Source organism: Phyllobates terribilis, unplaced genomic scaffold (genome assembly GCF_046119375.1).
Source record: "Phyllobates terribilis strain yellow unplaced genomic scaffold, ASM4611937v1 Scaffold_5__5_contigs__length_657084704, whole genome shotgun sequence".
NCBI lineage: Eukaryota > Metazoa > Chordata > Amphibia > Anura > Dendrobatidae > Phyllobates > Phyllobates terribilis.
Genome location: NW_027362765.1, coordinates 595,810,687 through 595,829,785, shown reverse-complemented (window position 1 = coordinate 595,829,785; position 19,099 = coordinate 595,810,687). Strand labels below are relative to the sequence as shown.

General features: G+C 42.8%; 1 protein-coding gene across 1 annotated transcript in view; it reads left to right on the top strand.

The window, feature by feature from the left end:
* Nucleotides 1-19,099, top strand: part of LOC141273723 (heparan-alpha-glucosaminide N-acetyltransferase-like) — a 1,179,775-nt gene that overhangs the window by 1,149,643 nt on the left and 11,033 nt on the right. Inside the window, exon 16 of the mRNA XM_073686004.1 lies at nucleotides 6,009-6,079. Within this exon, the coding sequence (XP_073542105.1) occupies nucleotides 6,009-6,079 (71 nt within the window). The remainder of the gene's footprint in view (nucleotides 1-6,008; nucleotides 6,080-19,099) is intronic.

Genomic DNA, 19,099 nt, shown 5'->3' with positions numbered 1-19,099 from the left:
TGCTCTGCTTTGCTTGTTCACCGCATCTGCGGTTTTGCTCTGCTTTGCTTGTTCACTGCATCTGCGGGTTTTGCTCTGCTTTGCTTGTTCACCGCATCTGCGGGTTTTGCTCCGCTCTGCTTGTCTACCGCACCTACGGCTCTGTTCCTGTATCCCAGTCTGTACTGGTCCCTATCCTGCCTACATTCCTACTTGCCAGTACCCGCCTGTCTGCATGTCAGCCGTGCCTGCCTGTGCCCACCTGTCAGCATATCAGCCGTGCCTGTCAATATCCACCTGTCTGCATACCAGCCGTGCCTGCCAGTACCCACCAGTCAATATGCCAGTTTAACCTGCCTGTTCCTGCATTCCCCGGCGTGGGTCAACAGCTGTGACCGGGGTCTGACCTGGAGTAGCACCTGGTCCCTCTGCTCGGTTCCTCCCTGGTTCACGGAGTCGACTGAGCCGCCGTGCGACCTTGGTCGGATCGGGTTGATACTTAGTTACGCCCCTCCAAGCACTCCTCGGTTCATGGTACAGTGGGATCACTAATCACGCTCACGCTAGTCTGCCTGGGCGTGTGCATAACAGTGTACACATAGCCTTATTACCTGTCCTGTGTCCTCCCCCTCCCCCTATTAATCCCTGATAATCATAATGAATTAGGGGGTGGGAAAAGATGTTATCAGGGTCTTATAATGAAATGGGGGGTGGGAGAGCATGCTATCAGGTTCATTGCAAAATTTGGACATTCTAGATCCTATAAAGACATATGTTTTTGTACCTCCCCCATATAATTATCTCCCTCATTCTGGGCCTCATCCTAAAATAATGTGTCCCATCCTGGGCCACTTCCTGGTATTATGTTCCCCATCCTGAGCACCTCCCTGGTATAATATCCCCCATACTGGGCCTTTTTCTGTTATAATGTCCCCCATCTTGGGGGGCATCTTCATGGTATAATGTCCCCCATACTGGGCTCCTTTATGGTATAATGCCCACCATCCTGGGCTCCTTCATGGTATAATGTCCCCCATCCTGGACCCCTGCATGGACACCTTCCCTCATCCTGGGCTTATTCATGGTATAATGTTCCCCATCCTGGGCCTCTTCATGGTATAATATCCCTCATCCTAGGCCTCTTCATGGTATAATGTCCCCAATCCTGGACCCCTTCACTGTATAATGTCCCCTATCCTGGGCCCCTTGCAATAATAATGTTCACTGTTCTTTTGTTCTCTAACATGTTTGAAAAAAAAAATTCTGGCCTGCCATGGTGCCTGACATCACTGCCATTCATCGCTTTTTCGAAAATGTGAAAAGTACATGTAAAATTATAAGCATACATATTCCATATATACCAGGAAAATAAATTGACATATAAATGCTTTTGCTATATAAAGTAGACATGTAAGAACTGTTTTAATGGCATTTTTCAAATTTTCTAAATTATTATTTTTTTCTTAATTGAAAACATATCAACTTAATTTACTATTAATGCCTATTATAATGTGCCACAAAAAAGACAATTTCAAAATCACTTGGATAAAAAAGTCATCCCAAAGTTATTATTTCCTAAAGTGACACATGCTAAATTTGAAAAAAAGGGGCTATGTCTTAATGTCCTAAATAGGCCACATCATTAAGGGGTTAATCATGGTCCATATGTATAAACTTTTTTTTATTTTTTTCTTAATTTTAGATGCAATGAAATATAAAATTTGTAATTAACATCCAACATTGCTGGAAAATGTAGTGTATATTTTGATGAGGTTAATTCCTGTTTTTAAACTGATGTGCTTTTTTTTTTTAGATATTATTTATCTGCTGGAATAATTTGGCTTATATACCATAAACTCATAAATCTGTTGTTTCAAAATAGTATCTGGATGTTCTCTGAAACTTTCAGTTACATAAAGAAAAATGTTTAAAATAGAAAAATAATTTTAAGAAATTTCTAACTGAAATTGAATTGGAAACTGCCTCACCATTGCCCTACCTGAATGATTTATCTTAAAAGTTTTGTTTGGAAATTCATATGCAACAGATTTGCCGCAGTAATTTCTGTGACTGTTCCATATGGCTGGGACTAAACAGTGACATGTGACGCAACACTGAAATTGCAGTGACACATTGCAACAATGGATATAATGACTTCCTAGCCACTGCAACTTGTGAATACTGCGACACAGAGTCAGAAATGTTTTCAAATGCGGATTTTTCGTCGCTGGCCGCAAGTTTCATGTGACACACTTGTGATAGACTTCAATGCATGTTGTACGCAATATATGATTTGCATGCGACTTATCTGTTACGTAGGCTGTTTTATTAACAGCAAAATCACAGCTCTAAAATAGACGTATGACAGCAAGTCGCAGTCAAATTGCACAAATATTTTTGAACTATGACTTTTCAGAGAATTGCGGCCATGTAGCACATGCTGCAATATAGCCCCAACCTAACTCTGAATAGGATTTGTAGAAATAGACACACGTGCCGCAGAAACATTCCTATTCCAATTTTTAAGTCAAATTTTTTCAATATATATAACTTTTCATGAAAGTCGTAGAACTTTTGCAGTTTCTTTTTTTTAAGTAATTAAAATGATAAATGTTAACCTTCATTGTCAAAACAATGAATTCAATTACTCTAAATAAGAGCAAAGTGTAATCATTATCATATCTGGTGGCTTTAACATTGATCAGAATTTCTGAATCTCCCAGAATTATGTCTGTTCATGATCTGTGTCTAGCATTGGAATTCCCTGTTCACATAGGGGTTCTGCGTGTGGGAAAAAAGGCAAACACTTTTCAAATTCTGGACAATACCCTCTAAAACTGTAGTCTCACTCCATTAATTTATGCACCCTAGCTTTCTCATTAATTCAAGAACCAGGTCACTGCCAATCTGTATACACTAGCTTCAATGTTTCCACTTTATTTAAGACTATAGAGTCTCTCTATAATCTCCAATTATTTAAAGGGCCGAGAAATAAAGATCTTCTAGCTTTTCAAGCAATGTGCATAAAGAATACTATCCAGCAAGAAGTACTGTCCACTGGACTCAAAAGTCAAGTTAGCAAGGCTTTAAATTCATAAAGAATGTTATAAGGAGTCTTTTCGTACAAAACTATACATTGAGCTACTACTCTGCTCAGTTTCTCCTACTAAAGTCACGGCCCCACTATCGGTATTTGGTCAGTATTCGGTCAGTAATTTTTCTCAGGAGTGGGAGCCAAAACCAGGTGAGGAACAATCAGAGAAAAGGTATAATAGAAACAAGTCACCAATTCTGCATTCATCACCCACTCCTGGTTTTGGCTCCCACTCCTGAGGAAAAATACTGACTGAATACTGACCAAATACTGATAGTGGGGCCGTGGCCTAAGGAGATACAGTTGAAACCAGAAGTTTACATACACTATATGAAAAGACACATATGCATGTTTTTCTCAATATCTGACATGAAATCAGAATAAACCTTTCCCGTTTTAGGTCAATTAGGATTACCATAATTTTTAATATTTGCCAAATGCCAGAATAATGAGAGAGAGAGAGAATGTTTTAAGGCATTTTTATTACTTATTGCAAAGTCAAAAGTTTACATACACTAAGATTACTATGCCTTTAAACTGTTCTGGACTGCCCATATGATGATGTCATGTGTTTGAAAGCTTCTGATTTTTTTGGCAACATCTGAGTTAATTAGAGACACACCTGTGGATGTATTTTAATGGACACCTGAAACACACTGCTTCTTTGTGTAGCATCATGGGAAAGTCTGAAGAAATCAGCCAAGATATCAGGAAGAGAATTGTGGACTTGCACAAGTCTGGCTCATCCTTGGGTACAATTTCATGATACCTGAAGGTGCCTCATTCATCTGTATAAACAATTATACACAAGTACAATCTAGATGGGAATGTCCAGCCATCATACCGCTCAGGAAGGAGACTGGTTCTGTGTCCCAGAGATGAATGTGCTTTGGTCTGACATGTGCATATCAACCCAAGGAAAAACGCCAAAGACCTTGTGAAGATGATGGCGGAAGCTGGTAAGATTGTGTCAATAACCAAAGTGAAACGGGTACTGTATCAACATGGGCTGAAAGGCCACTCTGCCAGGAAGAAGCCATTACTCCAAAAGAAACATAAAAAAGCCAGATTAATGTTTGCAAATTCATACAGGAACAAAGACCTTAATTTTTGGAGACGTCCTGTGGTCTGATGAAAGTAAAATTGAAGTTTTTGGGCATAATGACCATCGTTATGTTTGGAGGAAAAAGGGAGAAGCTTGGAAGCCTAAGAACAACATCCCAACTGTGAAATAAGGGGGTGGCAGCATCATGTTGTGGGGTTGTTTTGCTGCAGGAGGGACTGGTGCACTTCACAAAATAGATGGCATCATGAGAAAAGAGGATTACATGGCAATACTGAAGCATCAGCATCAAGACATCAGCCAGGAGGTTAAAGCTTGAGCGGTAATGGGTCTTCCAAATGGACAATGACCCAAAGCATACTGCCAAAATGATAACAAAGTGGCTTAAGGATAGCAAAGTCAATGTTTTGGTGTGCCCAACACAAAGCCCTGATCTCAATCCTGTTGAAAATGGGCAAAGCTGAAAAGGCAGGTGCGAGCAAGGCGACCTACAGACCTGGATCAGCTACACCAGTTTTGTCAGGAGGAATTGGCCCAAATTTCGACCAACTATTGTGAGAAGCTTGTGGAAGGATATCCAAAACGTTTGACCCAAGTCATTCAGTTTAAGGGCAATGGCACCAAATATTAATGAAATGTATGTAAATTTCTGACTTTGCAGTAAGTCATAAAAATGCTTTAAAACATTCTCTATCTCTCATTATTCTGGCATTTGGCAAATATTAAAAAATATGGTAATCCTAAATTACCTAAAACGGGAAAGGTTTATTCTGATTTTATGTCAGATATTGAGAAAAACATGCATATGTGTCTTTTCATATAGTGTATGTAAACTTCTGGTTTCAACTGTAGATCAGACAGCATGAACAATGAGAGGTTCCCATTCATTTCTAGGTACTAATCAATTGGATATAGAGTTATGCAAGACATATATATCATTGTAGTTTATCAGAAGATCTAATATGTATGAATTGAATTCCTGGATATTAATTGCTCTACATGCTTACACTGGAATAATCTAACGGAGATTCTTAATTTTCAGGTCGACATTGGTGCTAGATTCCTCCCTTGTGTGTTTTATTGTCATGGAGGATAAGACTGGCCTGTCAAAAATGTGTGACCTATCTTGTTAAGATGGGCTACTACTATACTTCGCAGGCCATTTAAGTCGCTGTTCACAGCTCCCTTTAAACTTCACTAATGTGAGAGACAGACCTGGAGATCATAACTTTCATGGTGCTGTTTGCTGAGATGATTCATAGAATATTTGTGAGAGCTAGAATGTAGAGAATGGTTATTAAGATTAAAGAGGCCATAAAATGCAATACATCCACAGCTCTTTAATATTTAATGATATTATTCTGCCAGATCTGACAAAAACAAATATTTTCCACTGTTTTCCTCTGATAACATTATTAGTTTTTAAAGCTATTATTTTGATTTTCTGAAACAGAGTTGGCGATGGTCTCTGCAGCTTCTTTTCCAGACATCTTAAATTAGGAATAAATCTTGCCTGCTAATCTATGACCAGCATTACCTCCATCAATTCTTATTGACCTTGTCCCGATTTGTGGATTTGCATAACACAGAGAATGTATGCGTTTCCTTATTATTTGTTTGCATGTCTTACAACCATAGTCATTGATGAGGAGTTAGAGATCCTTATACAGACCGGCCATGCAAGGAGTTGGAGGTCAATTCTGTGTATGCCCTCCTAGTGACAAAGAGGTTAAACTATACATTCGTGCATGGTGTAATCAATAAAAACACTTAAGATCACAGAATGTCCATCTGTCCCCTCAGCTTCTGATGTTCACAGTTCAACCATCTATCCTTTCTTCTAAACTGGTGAGCTTATTTCTTTTTCCACAGGGGATTATCGCAGCCATCTTAACCAAGTGTACAAGGGATGAAGGATTTATTCCCATCAATAAAAACCTCTGGTAAGTGCTTCTTAGCCAAACTGTAACAAAGCCCGACCATTATTCAGACCAAACCTAAACATTAACAGGTTTTCATACTCAACCATTTCATGGTAAGAAACCTTTGTGGAGCCCCAGGGTTGCATTAATAAACTTGTTACGGCCATCACAAGTGGCCATATTAATTACTCGCTACAACTTCTCACTTTCTTTATTGAAAATCCAAAGACGCTACAGCGTACCTTTATTAGCAATCAGACGTGTGTATTTTTGCCTTTCAAATAATGAGAGTAACAATAATAAAATAGAAATGGAAAGGAGAAGTTCTGAATAATATGTAAAGTGTCAAAGCTTGAAAAAAATGAAGGTCAACAAAAAAAGGTATTTACCTGCATGCACAGTGTTAATCTACGAGTAAACAATGTTGGAAACGTTTTGGTAGTCTAAATGGAAGAGCATATCCAGGGAGAAAATTAAGCTCTACCCTCCCTGCAGCCACTTGCTTCCAGTCATCGGGGCGGTGCAGAGGGTCCTAACAGCACTGATCACTACAGTGAGCGCCAGGGCCAGACTGGGCCAAAAAAGCAGCCCTGCCACACAAACCCCACCAGCCCACATACTATAACACCCATCAGCCCCGATAAGTGAATTTTGCTTTTATGTTGTTGTGCCCCTCACCACTTTTTTAAAGCGAACCTGTCAGCAGGATTTAGCCCTAGAAATTAAAGGCATGGCTATAATGGCGCTGTGATCCTGATTAATCTGATACCTGATGTGAAGGGATCTGATCAGTGCTTGTTTAATACTCACCTTATGAAGTTTTCAGAAAATGACGTCTTGTGTGCTTCGAGGCGGGACATCAGTGCAGGGTCTAATCGGCGCCGGAGGGGGCGCATGCGCAGATCAAGATCTCAGCTCTGAACTAAACTGAGATCTCGATCTGCGCATGCGCTGCCTCCGACGCCATTTTACTGAAGTCCTGCGCTGAATTTTAAAAAGGAGGCAGGACACTGAATAATCAATGATCTACAAAAGTAACAGAGGAGGCTGGTGGAGGGGAGAACAAGAAGAGGACCCTGCCCCCACATCCCACCCCGAAGCATACTGAACTACACAAGACGTCATTTTCATCAGGTTCGCTTTAGAGGAGTTATTTAATGAGCCGCATGCGGTGAATATGATCAACCACAGCTGCATTTACATGGTGCTCTACAGAGCTACGTTTCTCAGGATCGTGAGGGTCCCAGCGGTCAGATCCACAGCAAACAGAAAGTCATCCCCTGTTCAGAAGAAACTTGGGATAACCAATTTAAACAGGCTTTTCAAGATTTATTTTTATTTGCCCATCGGAATGTAGAAAATAACAAACCAATAAAGACAATCCAGAAGTCCAATGTTGCCAAGGGCTCATGCAAACAAGCGTATAAATTAGGCGTGTGCTATCCGATGATTTATCAGATCGCACACGCAAGGACTGAAATGCCCCCCCCGCAAGTGGCAGTAAACAGCTTGACAGCACAAGGTGGAGCTCCATGTGTGGCTGTTAGAGACAGATGATGTCTGAATAGCACAGCCATCATCTGCTGGGAAAGAAGGGGGCTCCGTTCCTGAACCTGTCAGGGAGCTGACATATGATGTCACTATGCGTAATATGTCGGTAAGGAATTAAAAAGATGTTCCAATGAATAAAGTAGTTCAGTTCCTGTGCATAGATAATCTTCTAAATATGCCCTCCTGCTATTTACTGTGTAATGCCACCAGAAACTCAATTTTCAGACACTGTGTTTTTCAGGGTACTGCCCCTCGCCAGTTCTAACTAGAACTCACACTTTGCACTGACGAGGGGCAGTACCCCGAAACACAGTGTCTGCAAATTGAGTTTCTGGTTCTGGCTTATATCCTAAGTCATGTGATAAGGCTCATTAAAGGGTCACTATTGACTTTTAGGATTGCTACTTCCTGTAGGTGGCACTAAAGTTCTGGTCCTCTTCCTCTCTGAAGAGACAATTTGCATATTTCCCAGAGGAGCATTGCGGCTTTAAAAGTCTCATGTATTAACATGTCACTCTCCGCCATTAGAAATGTTAACCCTCAGATGCAGTTCTAGGTAACACAACAAATGACAGTAATAACTCTCATGAGCACAGATAATTTAGTAGATGTTAGTTGCAGTCCTATGTAACACCACAGATAACACAGTTACAGGTGCATCTCATTAAATTAGAATATCATCAAAAAGTAAATTTTTTTCGGTTCTTCAATACAAAAAGTGAAATTCATATATTATATAGAGTCATTACAAACAGAGTGATCTATTTCAAGTGTTTATTTCTGTTAATGTTGATGATTATGGCTTACAGCCACTGAAAACACAAAAGTCATTATCTCAGTACATTAAAATAACAAAAAACACCTGCAAAGGCTTCCTACACATTTAAAAAGGTCCCTTAGTCTGTTTCAGTAGGCTCCACAATCATGGGGAAGACTGCTGACTTGACAGATGTCCAGAAGGCAGTCATTGACACACTCCACAAGGTCCCAGAGTTCCAATTTTCATTTGGAAATCAAGGTCCCAGAGTCTGGAGGAAGAGTGGAGAGGCCACAATCCAAGCTGCTTGAGGTCTAGTTTGAAGTTTCCACAATCAGTGCTTCTTTCTGCCGAAAAGCTTTTTGGAGATGGAAATTTAATTCTCCAGCAGGACTTGGCACCTGCCCACACTGCCAAAAGTACCAATACCTGGTCTAAAAACAACAGTATCACTGTGCTTGATTGGCCAGCAAACTCACCTGATATTAACCCCATAGAGAATCTATGGTGTATTGTCAAGAGGAAGATGAGAGATACCAGACCCAACAATGCAGACGAGCTGAAGGCTGCTATCAAAGCAACCTGGAACCTCCATAACAGCTTAGCAGTGCCACAGGCTGATCACATTGATGCAGTAATTGATGCAAAAGGAGCCCCGACAAGTATTGAGTGCATTTACTGAACATACATTTCAGTAGGTCAACATTTTGGATTTTAAAAACATTTTTCAAGCTGTTATTATAAAGTATTCTAATTTACTGAGATAATGACGTTTATGTTTTCATTGGTTGTAACTTGTAAGCCATAATCAACAACATTAACATAAACACTTGAACTAGATCACTGTTTGTAATGACTCTATATAATATATGAGTTTCACTTTTTGTATTGAAGAACTGAAATAAATTAACTTTTTGATGATATCCTAATTTAGTGAGATGCACCTGTATATCTTTCTGTGTACACATAATGTACTACATGTTATCTACAGTTCTATGTAACTCTTATATAACTACCATACAGTGACCACATAGATAGTGGTACATAGTAGTTTTAGTAGTTTCACAGTCACACTGCCTATCATATGTGTATGATGTACAGATAAATCCAGTGACTCACCGGTGACATTCTTTGTCATCATAATTGTTCCCTTTACCTTTTATTGTCCCACGATCCCAGATTGTTACGACCATTTCTTCCATCTACAAGTCGTGTCTGCATATTGTAACACACAGATATCTTTAGCTCATCGCACCCGACCTCTACACACTCCACATAGTGCTCTACCTATCTAGAGTGCACCAGGCAGTAATAATGCCCCCCTCCCCGGGGAAGTGTACCCTTCAGTATTCATGCCGCTGTGACCCTGGGAAGGTGCTGAGTGGAGCTCCGCTGCACTTGGCAGCACTGGTAACATTTTTGTTTGTATTAGAATCTTAAAGAAGCGAATACCATTGAATCCAGCAAGGGGTCTGGATTGATGTCCTGCATTCTATCGGTTCACTAAAACCACCGATATTTTATCACCATTTTTGAGTGAACCAATAAGAACCTGCTTAATCCTATCCCTGACCCTCCAAGAGTAACCCCTAATGTCCACATACACACTGCCCCCCAGTTAATAATAAAATTAGAGTCAATCTTCTGCTCCAATGCAGAGCGCTCACCTCTCTGTTTTCGAGCTGCCTCTGTGCTCCTGTGACACAGCTTCAGCATCTTAAAGACACAAATACAATTGAATTCAGCAAGCAAAAATCCAGATCGGCATGGTACGTTCAACCAGTTCCATGATCTGTTATAATTAGAGATGAGCGTTGTTCTACTCGAACTGTTCGCCAATCTCAAATTCGAGCTGTTTTGGGCGGTGTTCGAGCCGTTCGGCGAACACGAACAATTTGAGAAAAATTCGGCTGTTCGAGGTTATGTTCGATAACTGTTCGTGCACCAAAATCATAACTGGATTTTTTCTCAGTAATGATGAAAATTAATGTTAATACGCAGTTTGAGTGTACAGCGGGGTGGGGGGAGGGGCAGGGGATGGATCTCTGCAGGAACAATGAAGATCTCCATTTTTTTTTCTCTTTCCCGCATTTGCAGTGGGGAGGTGCAATCTGTCAGCCTATCAGCAGCGCACACACGGAGCGAAGTGCTTTTTTTCACACAAGCAAGGGCATGTGTCATTGGCAGTGTATGTCACATGTCCTTGCCCTATAAGACCAAGCCATTTTCCCCGTCGCCACCATTTTCTCACTGCTGCAGCTGCGTGTTAGACGGCACCGCTGTTGCTGTGTGCGCTATACCTTGTTAATTTCAAGCCAATTTTCGCACAAATCTACAGATAGCTTGGGAGTAGGGAATAGTTGTGATTGCAGTCCTTTTAAGGACTAGGTTACAGCATTTCCTACGACTTTTATCAGGCAGGTCTGTGCTCTTAAATAGATAGATTGTGGGAGTAAAGACTAATTGTAATTGGAGTCCTTTTCAGGACTAGGTTACATCAGTTCCTATCAGTTTTTGCCAGGCAGGTCTGTGCCAGTGCTGTGCAAGTTTTTTTCACAGCATTTGGCTGAATCTAGCAAAGCTAATCCTTTTTGGCCTATTGCAGAGTGTGTTAGTCAGTGGAGTAGCCTATCTGTGTTGCAAGATATACCACCTGTGTATAGAATACCAATTTTTTTACTGCACCTAGTGAAGTAAAATTTTTTGCGCATAGCATCATTCTATTAGTCCATCTATACTGACCTCCATCAGGTTGCAAATTGAATATAATTTTTTTCTGCATCTAGCTCTGAAAAAATATTGGGCTTCTAGCTGTGTGTGGGACTTGTTCTATTAATCCATCTATACAGACCTCCATCAGGTTGCAAACTGAATATATTTTTTTCTGCATCTACCTCTGAAAAAATATTTGGCTTCTAGCTGTGTGTGGGACTTGTTCTATTAATCCATCTATACAGACCTCCATCAGGTTGCAAACTGAATATATTTTTTTCTGCATCTACCTCTGAAAAAATATTGGGCTTCTAGCTGTGTGTGGGACTTGTTCTATTAATCCATCTATACAGACCTCCATCAGGTTGCAAACTGAATATATTTTTTTCTGCATCTACCTCTGAAAAAATATTGGGCTTCTAGCTGTGTGTGGGAATTGTTCTATTAATCCATCTATACAGACCTCCATCAGGTTGCAAACTGAATATATTTTTTTCTGCATCTACCTCTGAAAAAATATTGGGCTTCTAGCTGTGTGTGGGACTTGTTGTATTAGTCCATCTATACTGACCTCCATCAGGTTGCAAACTGAATATATTTTTTTCTGCATCTACCTCTGAAAAAATATTGGGCTTCTAGCTGTGTGTGGGACTTGTTGTATTAGTCCATCTATACTGACCTCCATCAGGTTGCAAACTGAATATATTTTTTTCTGCATCTACCTCTGAAAAAATATTGGGCTTCTAGCTGTGTGTGGGACGTGTTCTATTAATCCATCTATACAGACCTCCATCAGGTTGCAAACTGAATATATTTTTTTCTGCATCTACCTCTGAAAAAATATTGGGCTTCTAGCTGTGTGTGGGACTTGTTGTATTAGTCCATCTATACTGACCTCCATCAGGTTGCAAACTGAATATATTTTTTTATGCATCTACCTCTGAAAAAATATTGGGCTTCTAGCTGTGTGTGGGACTTGTTGTATTAGTCCATCTATACTGACCTCCATCAGGTTGCAAACTGAATATATTTTTTTCTGCATCTACCTCTGAAAAAATATTGGGCTTCTAACTGTGTGTGGGACTTGTTGTATTAGTCCATCTATACTGACCTCCATCAGGTTGCAAACTGAATATATTTTTTTCTGCATCTACCTCTGAAAAAATATTGGGCTTCTAGCTGTGTGTGGGACTTGTTCTATTAATCCATCTATACAGACCTCCATCAGGTTGCAAACTGAATATATTTTTTTCTGCATCTAGCTCTGAAAAAATATTGGGCTTCTAGCTGTGTGTGGGACTTGTTCTATTAATCCATCTATACAGACCTCCATCAGGTTGCAAACTGAATATATTTTTTTCTGCATCTACCTCTGAAAAAATATTGGGCTTCTAGCTGTGTGTGGGACTTGTTCTATTAATCCATCTATACAGACCTCCATCAGGTTGCAAACTGAATATATTTTTTTCTGCATCTACCTCTGAAAAAATATTGGGCTTCTAGCTGTGTGTGGGACTTGTTGTATTAGTCCATCTATACTGACCTCCATCAGGTTGCAAACTGAATATATTTTTTTCTGCATCTACCTCTGAAAAAATATTGGGCTTCTAGCTGTGTGTGGGACTTGTTCTATTAATCCATCTATACAGACCTCCATCAGGTTGCAAATTGAATATAATTTTTTTCTGCATCTAACCCAGCCAATAGTTTTGGCCTAATACCACAGTTTGGCCACTCAGCTCTGCTCGGTTCCCATCCATTGTTTTTTTGTGCAAACAACTCCAGAGTTGTGAATTAGTTAACCACCAAAATGAGTGGAAAAAGGCCTGCTGCTGGTGGAAAGGGGAATAGGCGTGTTGGGAAGGGGAAAAAAGGTTGTGTCCGTGGGGTAGGTGTTAAAGCAACAGTAACATCTGCAGAAGAAAGACCATCTTCCAGCCAAACTAAAATGTCTACTTCTTTTAGCGGACAATGTGATAAGATCCCTTTCTTACGGCCACGCCAATCGCTACAAATTCCAGATGAGGCACAAAAACAGCAGGTGCTTCAACGGATATCAAGTGCTCCTTTAAGTGGGCTCTCCTCCACATCAACTTCAACATCACAAATACTCCAGTCCTCAAAGGTGTCACCCCAATCGCACTTGCTTCCTCACAGCTCCCAAATCTCCAGCTGCCCATCTGAGTATGAGGTAGAACAGATGGTTGAGTCTGCAGAGCTGTTTACTCATACTATAGCCTGGGAATCAGAGGTCGACTCCAGCGCTTCTGTGAATCCAGATGAGGAAATGATCTGCACTGATGCCCAGAATCTTTATGAGTCGGATCCAGGACCAGACGCAGAAGGTTCTGACCATAATGTAGACCCTCATTCCCAAACTGTAACTCCTGTTGGTGGAGACAATGAGGAAGACGATGATAAGACTCAAATACCTGATTGGAGCGACAACTTTAGTTTTTTGTCAGGGCAGGAACAGGTTGGCTCTGAGGACGACGGGTGTGATAACGCACAGGGTGATGATGATGAGGTTGGAGATCCCACTTACTGTCAACCCACAGTCAGCCAAGAGATGAGGTCAGCAGAGGAGGTGGAGGAAGATGCTAGTGACGACGAGGTCAGGTTGCGCCTTCCTGGACAGAGACGTAGTACTGGAAGCACGTCAACAACTGCATCCTCAAACACAACTCTGCCTCTCACCACAAGTCGTGGTGGCTCTTCAGGTCGCATGGGTGCTAAGCCTTGCATAGCCTGGGCATTTTTTCAGATCGATAAAGATGACCCAACTCGTGTTATCTGTAACATTTGTCAGCAAAAGCTAAGTAGAGGCCAAAAAATACATAGTTTGAGTACTTCATGCATGAACCGGCACATGGACATGAAGCATAAGTTGCAGTGGGAAGCTCAGTGTGCTACAATGCGGCCTAGCCGGCCGGGCCAACCACCGTCTGCCATATCTTGTGCATCCGCGGCCTCTTCATCCTCTGTGACTGGGGGGACAGCAGTCACACCTGTTTTGGGGCGCAGACCTGCCACCTCTTTACCCGCAACAGCCAGCGTGATTGGCAGGTCATCATTTTCTTTGGAGGTGGTAACAGCAGATGGTGTTGAGCGCTGTCCGACATCGATAGCACCACCTTTGGATCAAGGCAACCTAACATGTCCGCCTGCATCTTCCTCACAGACCGGCAGTTTGCCGGGGACACCCTTATCAACCCCGTCTAAGCACAATAGCCAGCCCTCGGTCCCTCAGATGTGGACAAGTAAAAGACCATTTCCTCCTAGCCATGAGAAAGCTAAGAGGTTGAATTTCACCATCTGCAAGCTCTTGGCTACAGAAATGCTGCCTTTCCGCCTGGTGGACACAGAAGATTTTCGAGACCTTATGTCCGTCGCAGTGCCCCAGTACCAGATGCCCAGTCGGCACTACTTCTCAAAGAAAGGTGTGCCTGCGCTCCACCAGCATGTTGCACACAACATCACCGCTTCTTTGAGAAACTCTGTGTGTGACAGGGTGCATTTCACCACAGACACTTGGACGAGTAGGCATGGACAGGGGCTTTACATGTCGCTGACTGGGCACTGGGTAACTATGGTGACAGCAGGACAAGGGGCTGCTGTCCAAGTCTTGCCGTCCCCACGAGTTGTACGTCAATCCTCTTTATGTCAAAGTTCCTCCACTGCTTCTGCCTCCTCAACCTCCTCTCGGTCTTCCACCTGCACCCAAAGCCTGTCTGGTCATGCCACAAGCTTTCTAACTGCGCAGAAGGGATCCTGCACACCTCCTTACTATGCTGGCAGTAGGGCTCAACGTCATCAGGCGGTTTTTACATTGAAATGTCTGGGAAATGTGAGTCACACAGCTGAGGAGTTGTGGTCAGCTCTGGAGAACCAATTTCATGAATGGTTGTCTCCACTGGACCTGAAACCAGGGAAGGCCGTGTGCGACAATGCTGCAAACCTGGGTGCGGCCCTTCGCCGGGGCAATGTCACACACGTGCCTTGTATGGCTCACGTGTTGAACCTGGTTGTCCAGCAATTTTTAGCCCACTATCCCAGACTAGATGGCCTTCTGCAGAGGGCACGGTCGCTGTGTGCTCACTTCCGCCATTCGCATCCCGCAGCTCAGCGACTTACATCTCTACAGAAGTCGTTGGGCCTGCCACTTCACCGGCTAAAATGCGATGTGCCTACCCAGTGGAATTCAACTCTGCACATGTTGCAGCGACTGTGGCAGCACCGACAAACCCTGGTGCAATACGTTCTGAAGTATAGCCTGGGCCAACGAGATTCAGAGGTGGGGCAAATCACGCTGGAGGAGTGGTCTCAGATCAGGGACCTATGCACCCTTCTGCACAGTTTTGAAATGGCGACGAAGATGTTTAGTGCTGACGATGCCATTATCAGCATGACTATTCCGGTGATTTACATGCTGGAGCACATGTTAAACAGAATTCGGAGTCAGGTGGTGGCACAAGAGGAGGTGGAGGAAGTAGAGGAGGAGGAGTTGTATGCGGAAGGGCTAACATCTGCAAGGTCCAGACGGTCGGCAGCACCAAGGCGGCAGGCATGTGAGGGTGGGGGAGATGGTTTTACCAGGGCGCATGGTAGCAGCCAAACTAGTGAGGAAGGTGCAGGAGCCCAGGAAGAAGTGGAGGACGAACTGATGGAAGACTCATCAGATGAGGGAGACCTTGATCACATTTCTGTTGTGCAAGGTTGGGGGGAGAGGACAGAGGAAGGAAGCATGATTGTTACCTCGCCACCAACACAACAGGGACTTGGTGCTCCTGGATGCGTAACACACATGAGTGCCTTCTTGCTGCACTACCTGCAACATGACCCTCGAATTGTGAGAATTAGAAATAATCCTGACTACTGGGTTGCCACACTGTTAGATCCCCGATACAAAAGTTAATTTGCAGAAATTATTCCTGCCATAGAAAGGGATGCACGCATGCAGGAGTATCAGCAGAGACTGTTGCAGAATCTTACATGTGCTTTTCCACAAAATACCAGTGGTGCACGTAGTGAATCTCACAGTTCCAACTTGCCAACCGTGGGACCGTCAAGTGTTCAGCACTCAAACCGTAACAGAACCACAGTATCTGCTGGTAACATCAATTTTGCGGAATCATTTCACCACTTTTTTAGCCCATCCTTTGCAAGGCCACAGGAGACAAGAAGTCTGACACATAGTCAACGCCTAGAGACGATGGTACAGGAGTATCTCCAAGTAAACATTGAAGCCACGACTGTGTCACTGGACCCTTGCTCTTTTTGGGCTTCCAATCTGGATAAATGGCCGGAGCTAGCCACTTACGCCTTGGAGATCTTGTCATGCCCCGCAGCCAGCGTTCTGTCTGAACGTGTGTTTAGCGCTGCTGGTGGTGTGCTGACAGATAAGCGCACGCGGCTCTCCACTGATAATGTAGACAGACTCACGTTCATAAAGATGAACAAATCATGGATCCGAAACGACTTTTCTACCCCTGTGTCATCCTGGGGAGAGTAAAAGCTTGATGATTGGTTAAAATCACCCTACCAACCGTTTTAAGCTTTCAAATTACTAATCATGTTTATCTGTATCTTGGCTGGAAAATAATTTGGGCTTTGTAGCAGTGTGCAGCACTGATCCTATTAGGCCATCTATACTAAAGCTTCACCAGATTTAAAATTAAAAATAATTTTTAGCTGCATCTAGCCCGGAAAATAATTTTGGGGCTCCGAGATGCGCAAGACACATAAGTGCCTTCTTGCTGCACTACCTGCAGCATGACCCTCATATTGTCAGAATTCGAAGTAATCATGACTACTGGGTTGCCACACTCTTAGATCCCCCAAACTTTTCGATCAACCTTTTCATTTTAATAAAGACCAAAAAAATGGTCATTTTTGAAATTATAAGCATTAGCAGGTTGTTAGAAACTGAAATCAAACAGTTTTCAACTCAAAACTTTATTCTAGGTGATGTTACATTTTCACATAGGACCCCTTGTTCGAAAGGAGCTTCTGAACTCTCTCGTCCATTGAATTTGTCAGGTTTTGGATGGTTTCTGCTTCAATTGTTTTGCATGAGGACAGAATACCCTCCCAGAGCTGTTGTTTAGATGTGAACTGCCTCCCGCCATCATAGACACTCCTTTTAATGATGCTCCAAAGGTTCTGAATGGGGTACAGGTCAGGGGAGCATGGGGGTCACACCATAAGTTTGTCCCCTTTTATGCCCATATCAGCCAGAGATGCAGATGTTTTATGTGCAGCATGAGATGGTGCATTATCATGCAGAAAAATGATCTTGCTGTGAAATACACGGTTCTTCTTCTTGAACCATGGCAGGAAGTGCTGTTTGAGAAAATCCACATACATTATGGAGTTCATCTTTAGCGCCTTCAGGGATCCTAAAGGGGCCGACAATCTCTCTCCCCATGATTCCAGCCCAAAACATTACTCCACCTCCTCCTTGTTGGCGCTGTAGCCGTGTTTGCGTGGGGTGTCCATCAACCAGCCATCCTCCACTCCATCCATCTGGACCATCGAGCGCTGCACGGCACTCATCCGTGAACAAAACAGTTTTGAAATCAGTCTTCATGTAATGTTTGGCCCATTGGAGCCGTTTCTGCTTGTGTGAAGTGGATAGAGGAGGTCGACAGGATGGCGTATGCACAGCTGCAAACCTCTGAAGGACCCTGCATCTTGTTGTTCGGGGGACGTTGGAGGCACAAGCAGCTTCAAAAACTTGTCTGCTGCTATGACAAGGCTTTTTTGCCGCTGCTCTTTCAACCTGACGTAATTGCCTGTAGGAAAGAGTCCTCAATTTGCCCTTATCAGCACGCACACGTGTGTACTGTGAATCAGCTACATACTTCTTGATTGCCAAGACACTTCATCCTGATCATCGCACAATGTTGATTGTAGTCATGCCTTGACCTAAACACTCCACAATTTGTTGCTTCTCAGCAGCCGACACATCCTTTTTCTTTCCCATTTTGGCAGAAAATGTAGGCTGCTTAATAATGTGAGACAGCCTTCTTAAGTAGTCTTGCCTTTCATTGGACACACCTGCCAAACTAATTAGCACAGGTGTCTGCAATTGCTTACAGTGATATAAAGAGCCCTGACACACATCACCATCAATGAGTTTAACTGACAAACAAACAAATTCTTCCCTTATCACTCCAAAACACTTTTTGCATAATAATTTGGAACGCAGTGTACATGTGCTTTTCCACAAAACACCAGTGGTTCACGTAGTGAATCTTACAGTTCTAACTTGCCAACAGTGGTCTGTATGGAGTTGTTCAATAAAGGGCCCAAAATTAAGATAACATAGATGGGAGAGGTCTCTATGAATAGGAATTCCTAAGTATTTGATACCCTGTGAGGGCCAGGCAAAGTGAAAGTTGGACTGGATGGAATCCTATATGGATTTGGGGAGGGAGACATCGAGGGCCTCAGACTTCGCTGCATTGATTTTAAAATTTGACCATGTAACAAAGTGATCTATTTCAGCCATAACAGCATGGATGGATATATGTGATTGAGTGATATATACTAGGACATCATCAGCAAATAGAGAGCACTTGTACTCGGTGCCTCCCACCTCAATCCACCTAATATTGGGGTTATGGCGAATTGATGAGAGCAGGTGCTCCGTCACTAGGATGTATAAGAGAGGGGACAGAGGACATCCCTGCCTTGTCCCATTGGTGATTGTGAAAGGTGATGAAAATGTTCTGATGCACCCCCTGGGCCTTGGGACACCCGGAGCCGGACCCTTTTTGGTGGATGCTGGTGGTTGTAGTCTTCGTGGCGGCGACCCGGTTCCGTGGCTCAGGGTAGTCAAACCAGTGGCGGAACTATTTATGTGGTTTTGATGTTTAAATGTCCGACTACGCCACCCGTGGATTATGGTCAGAGTGAACCGCCGCTGCAGGGCAGACCGCTGAGGCTGGTGTTGTGGGTGCAGCAGAGCGTAGCATAACTCCCCACGGGAGGAGTATAGCCTCAGGGCAGTGTATGCG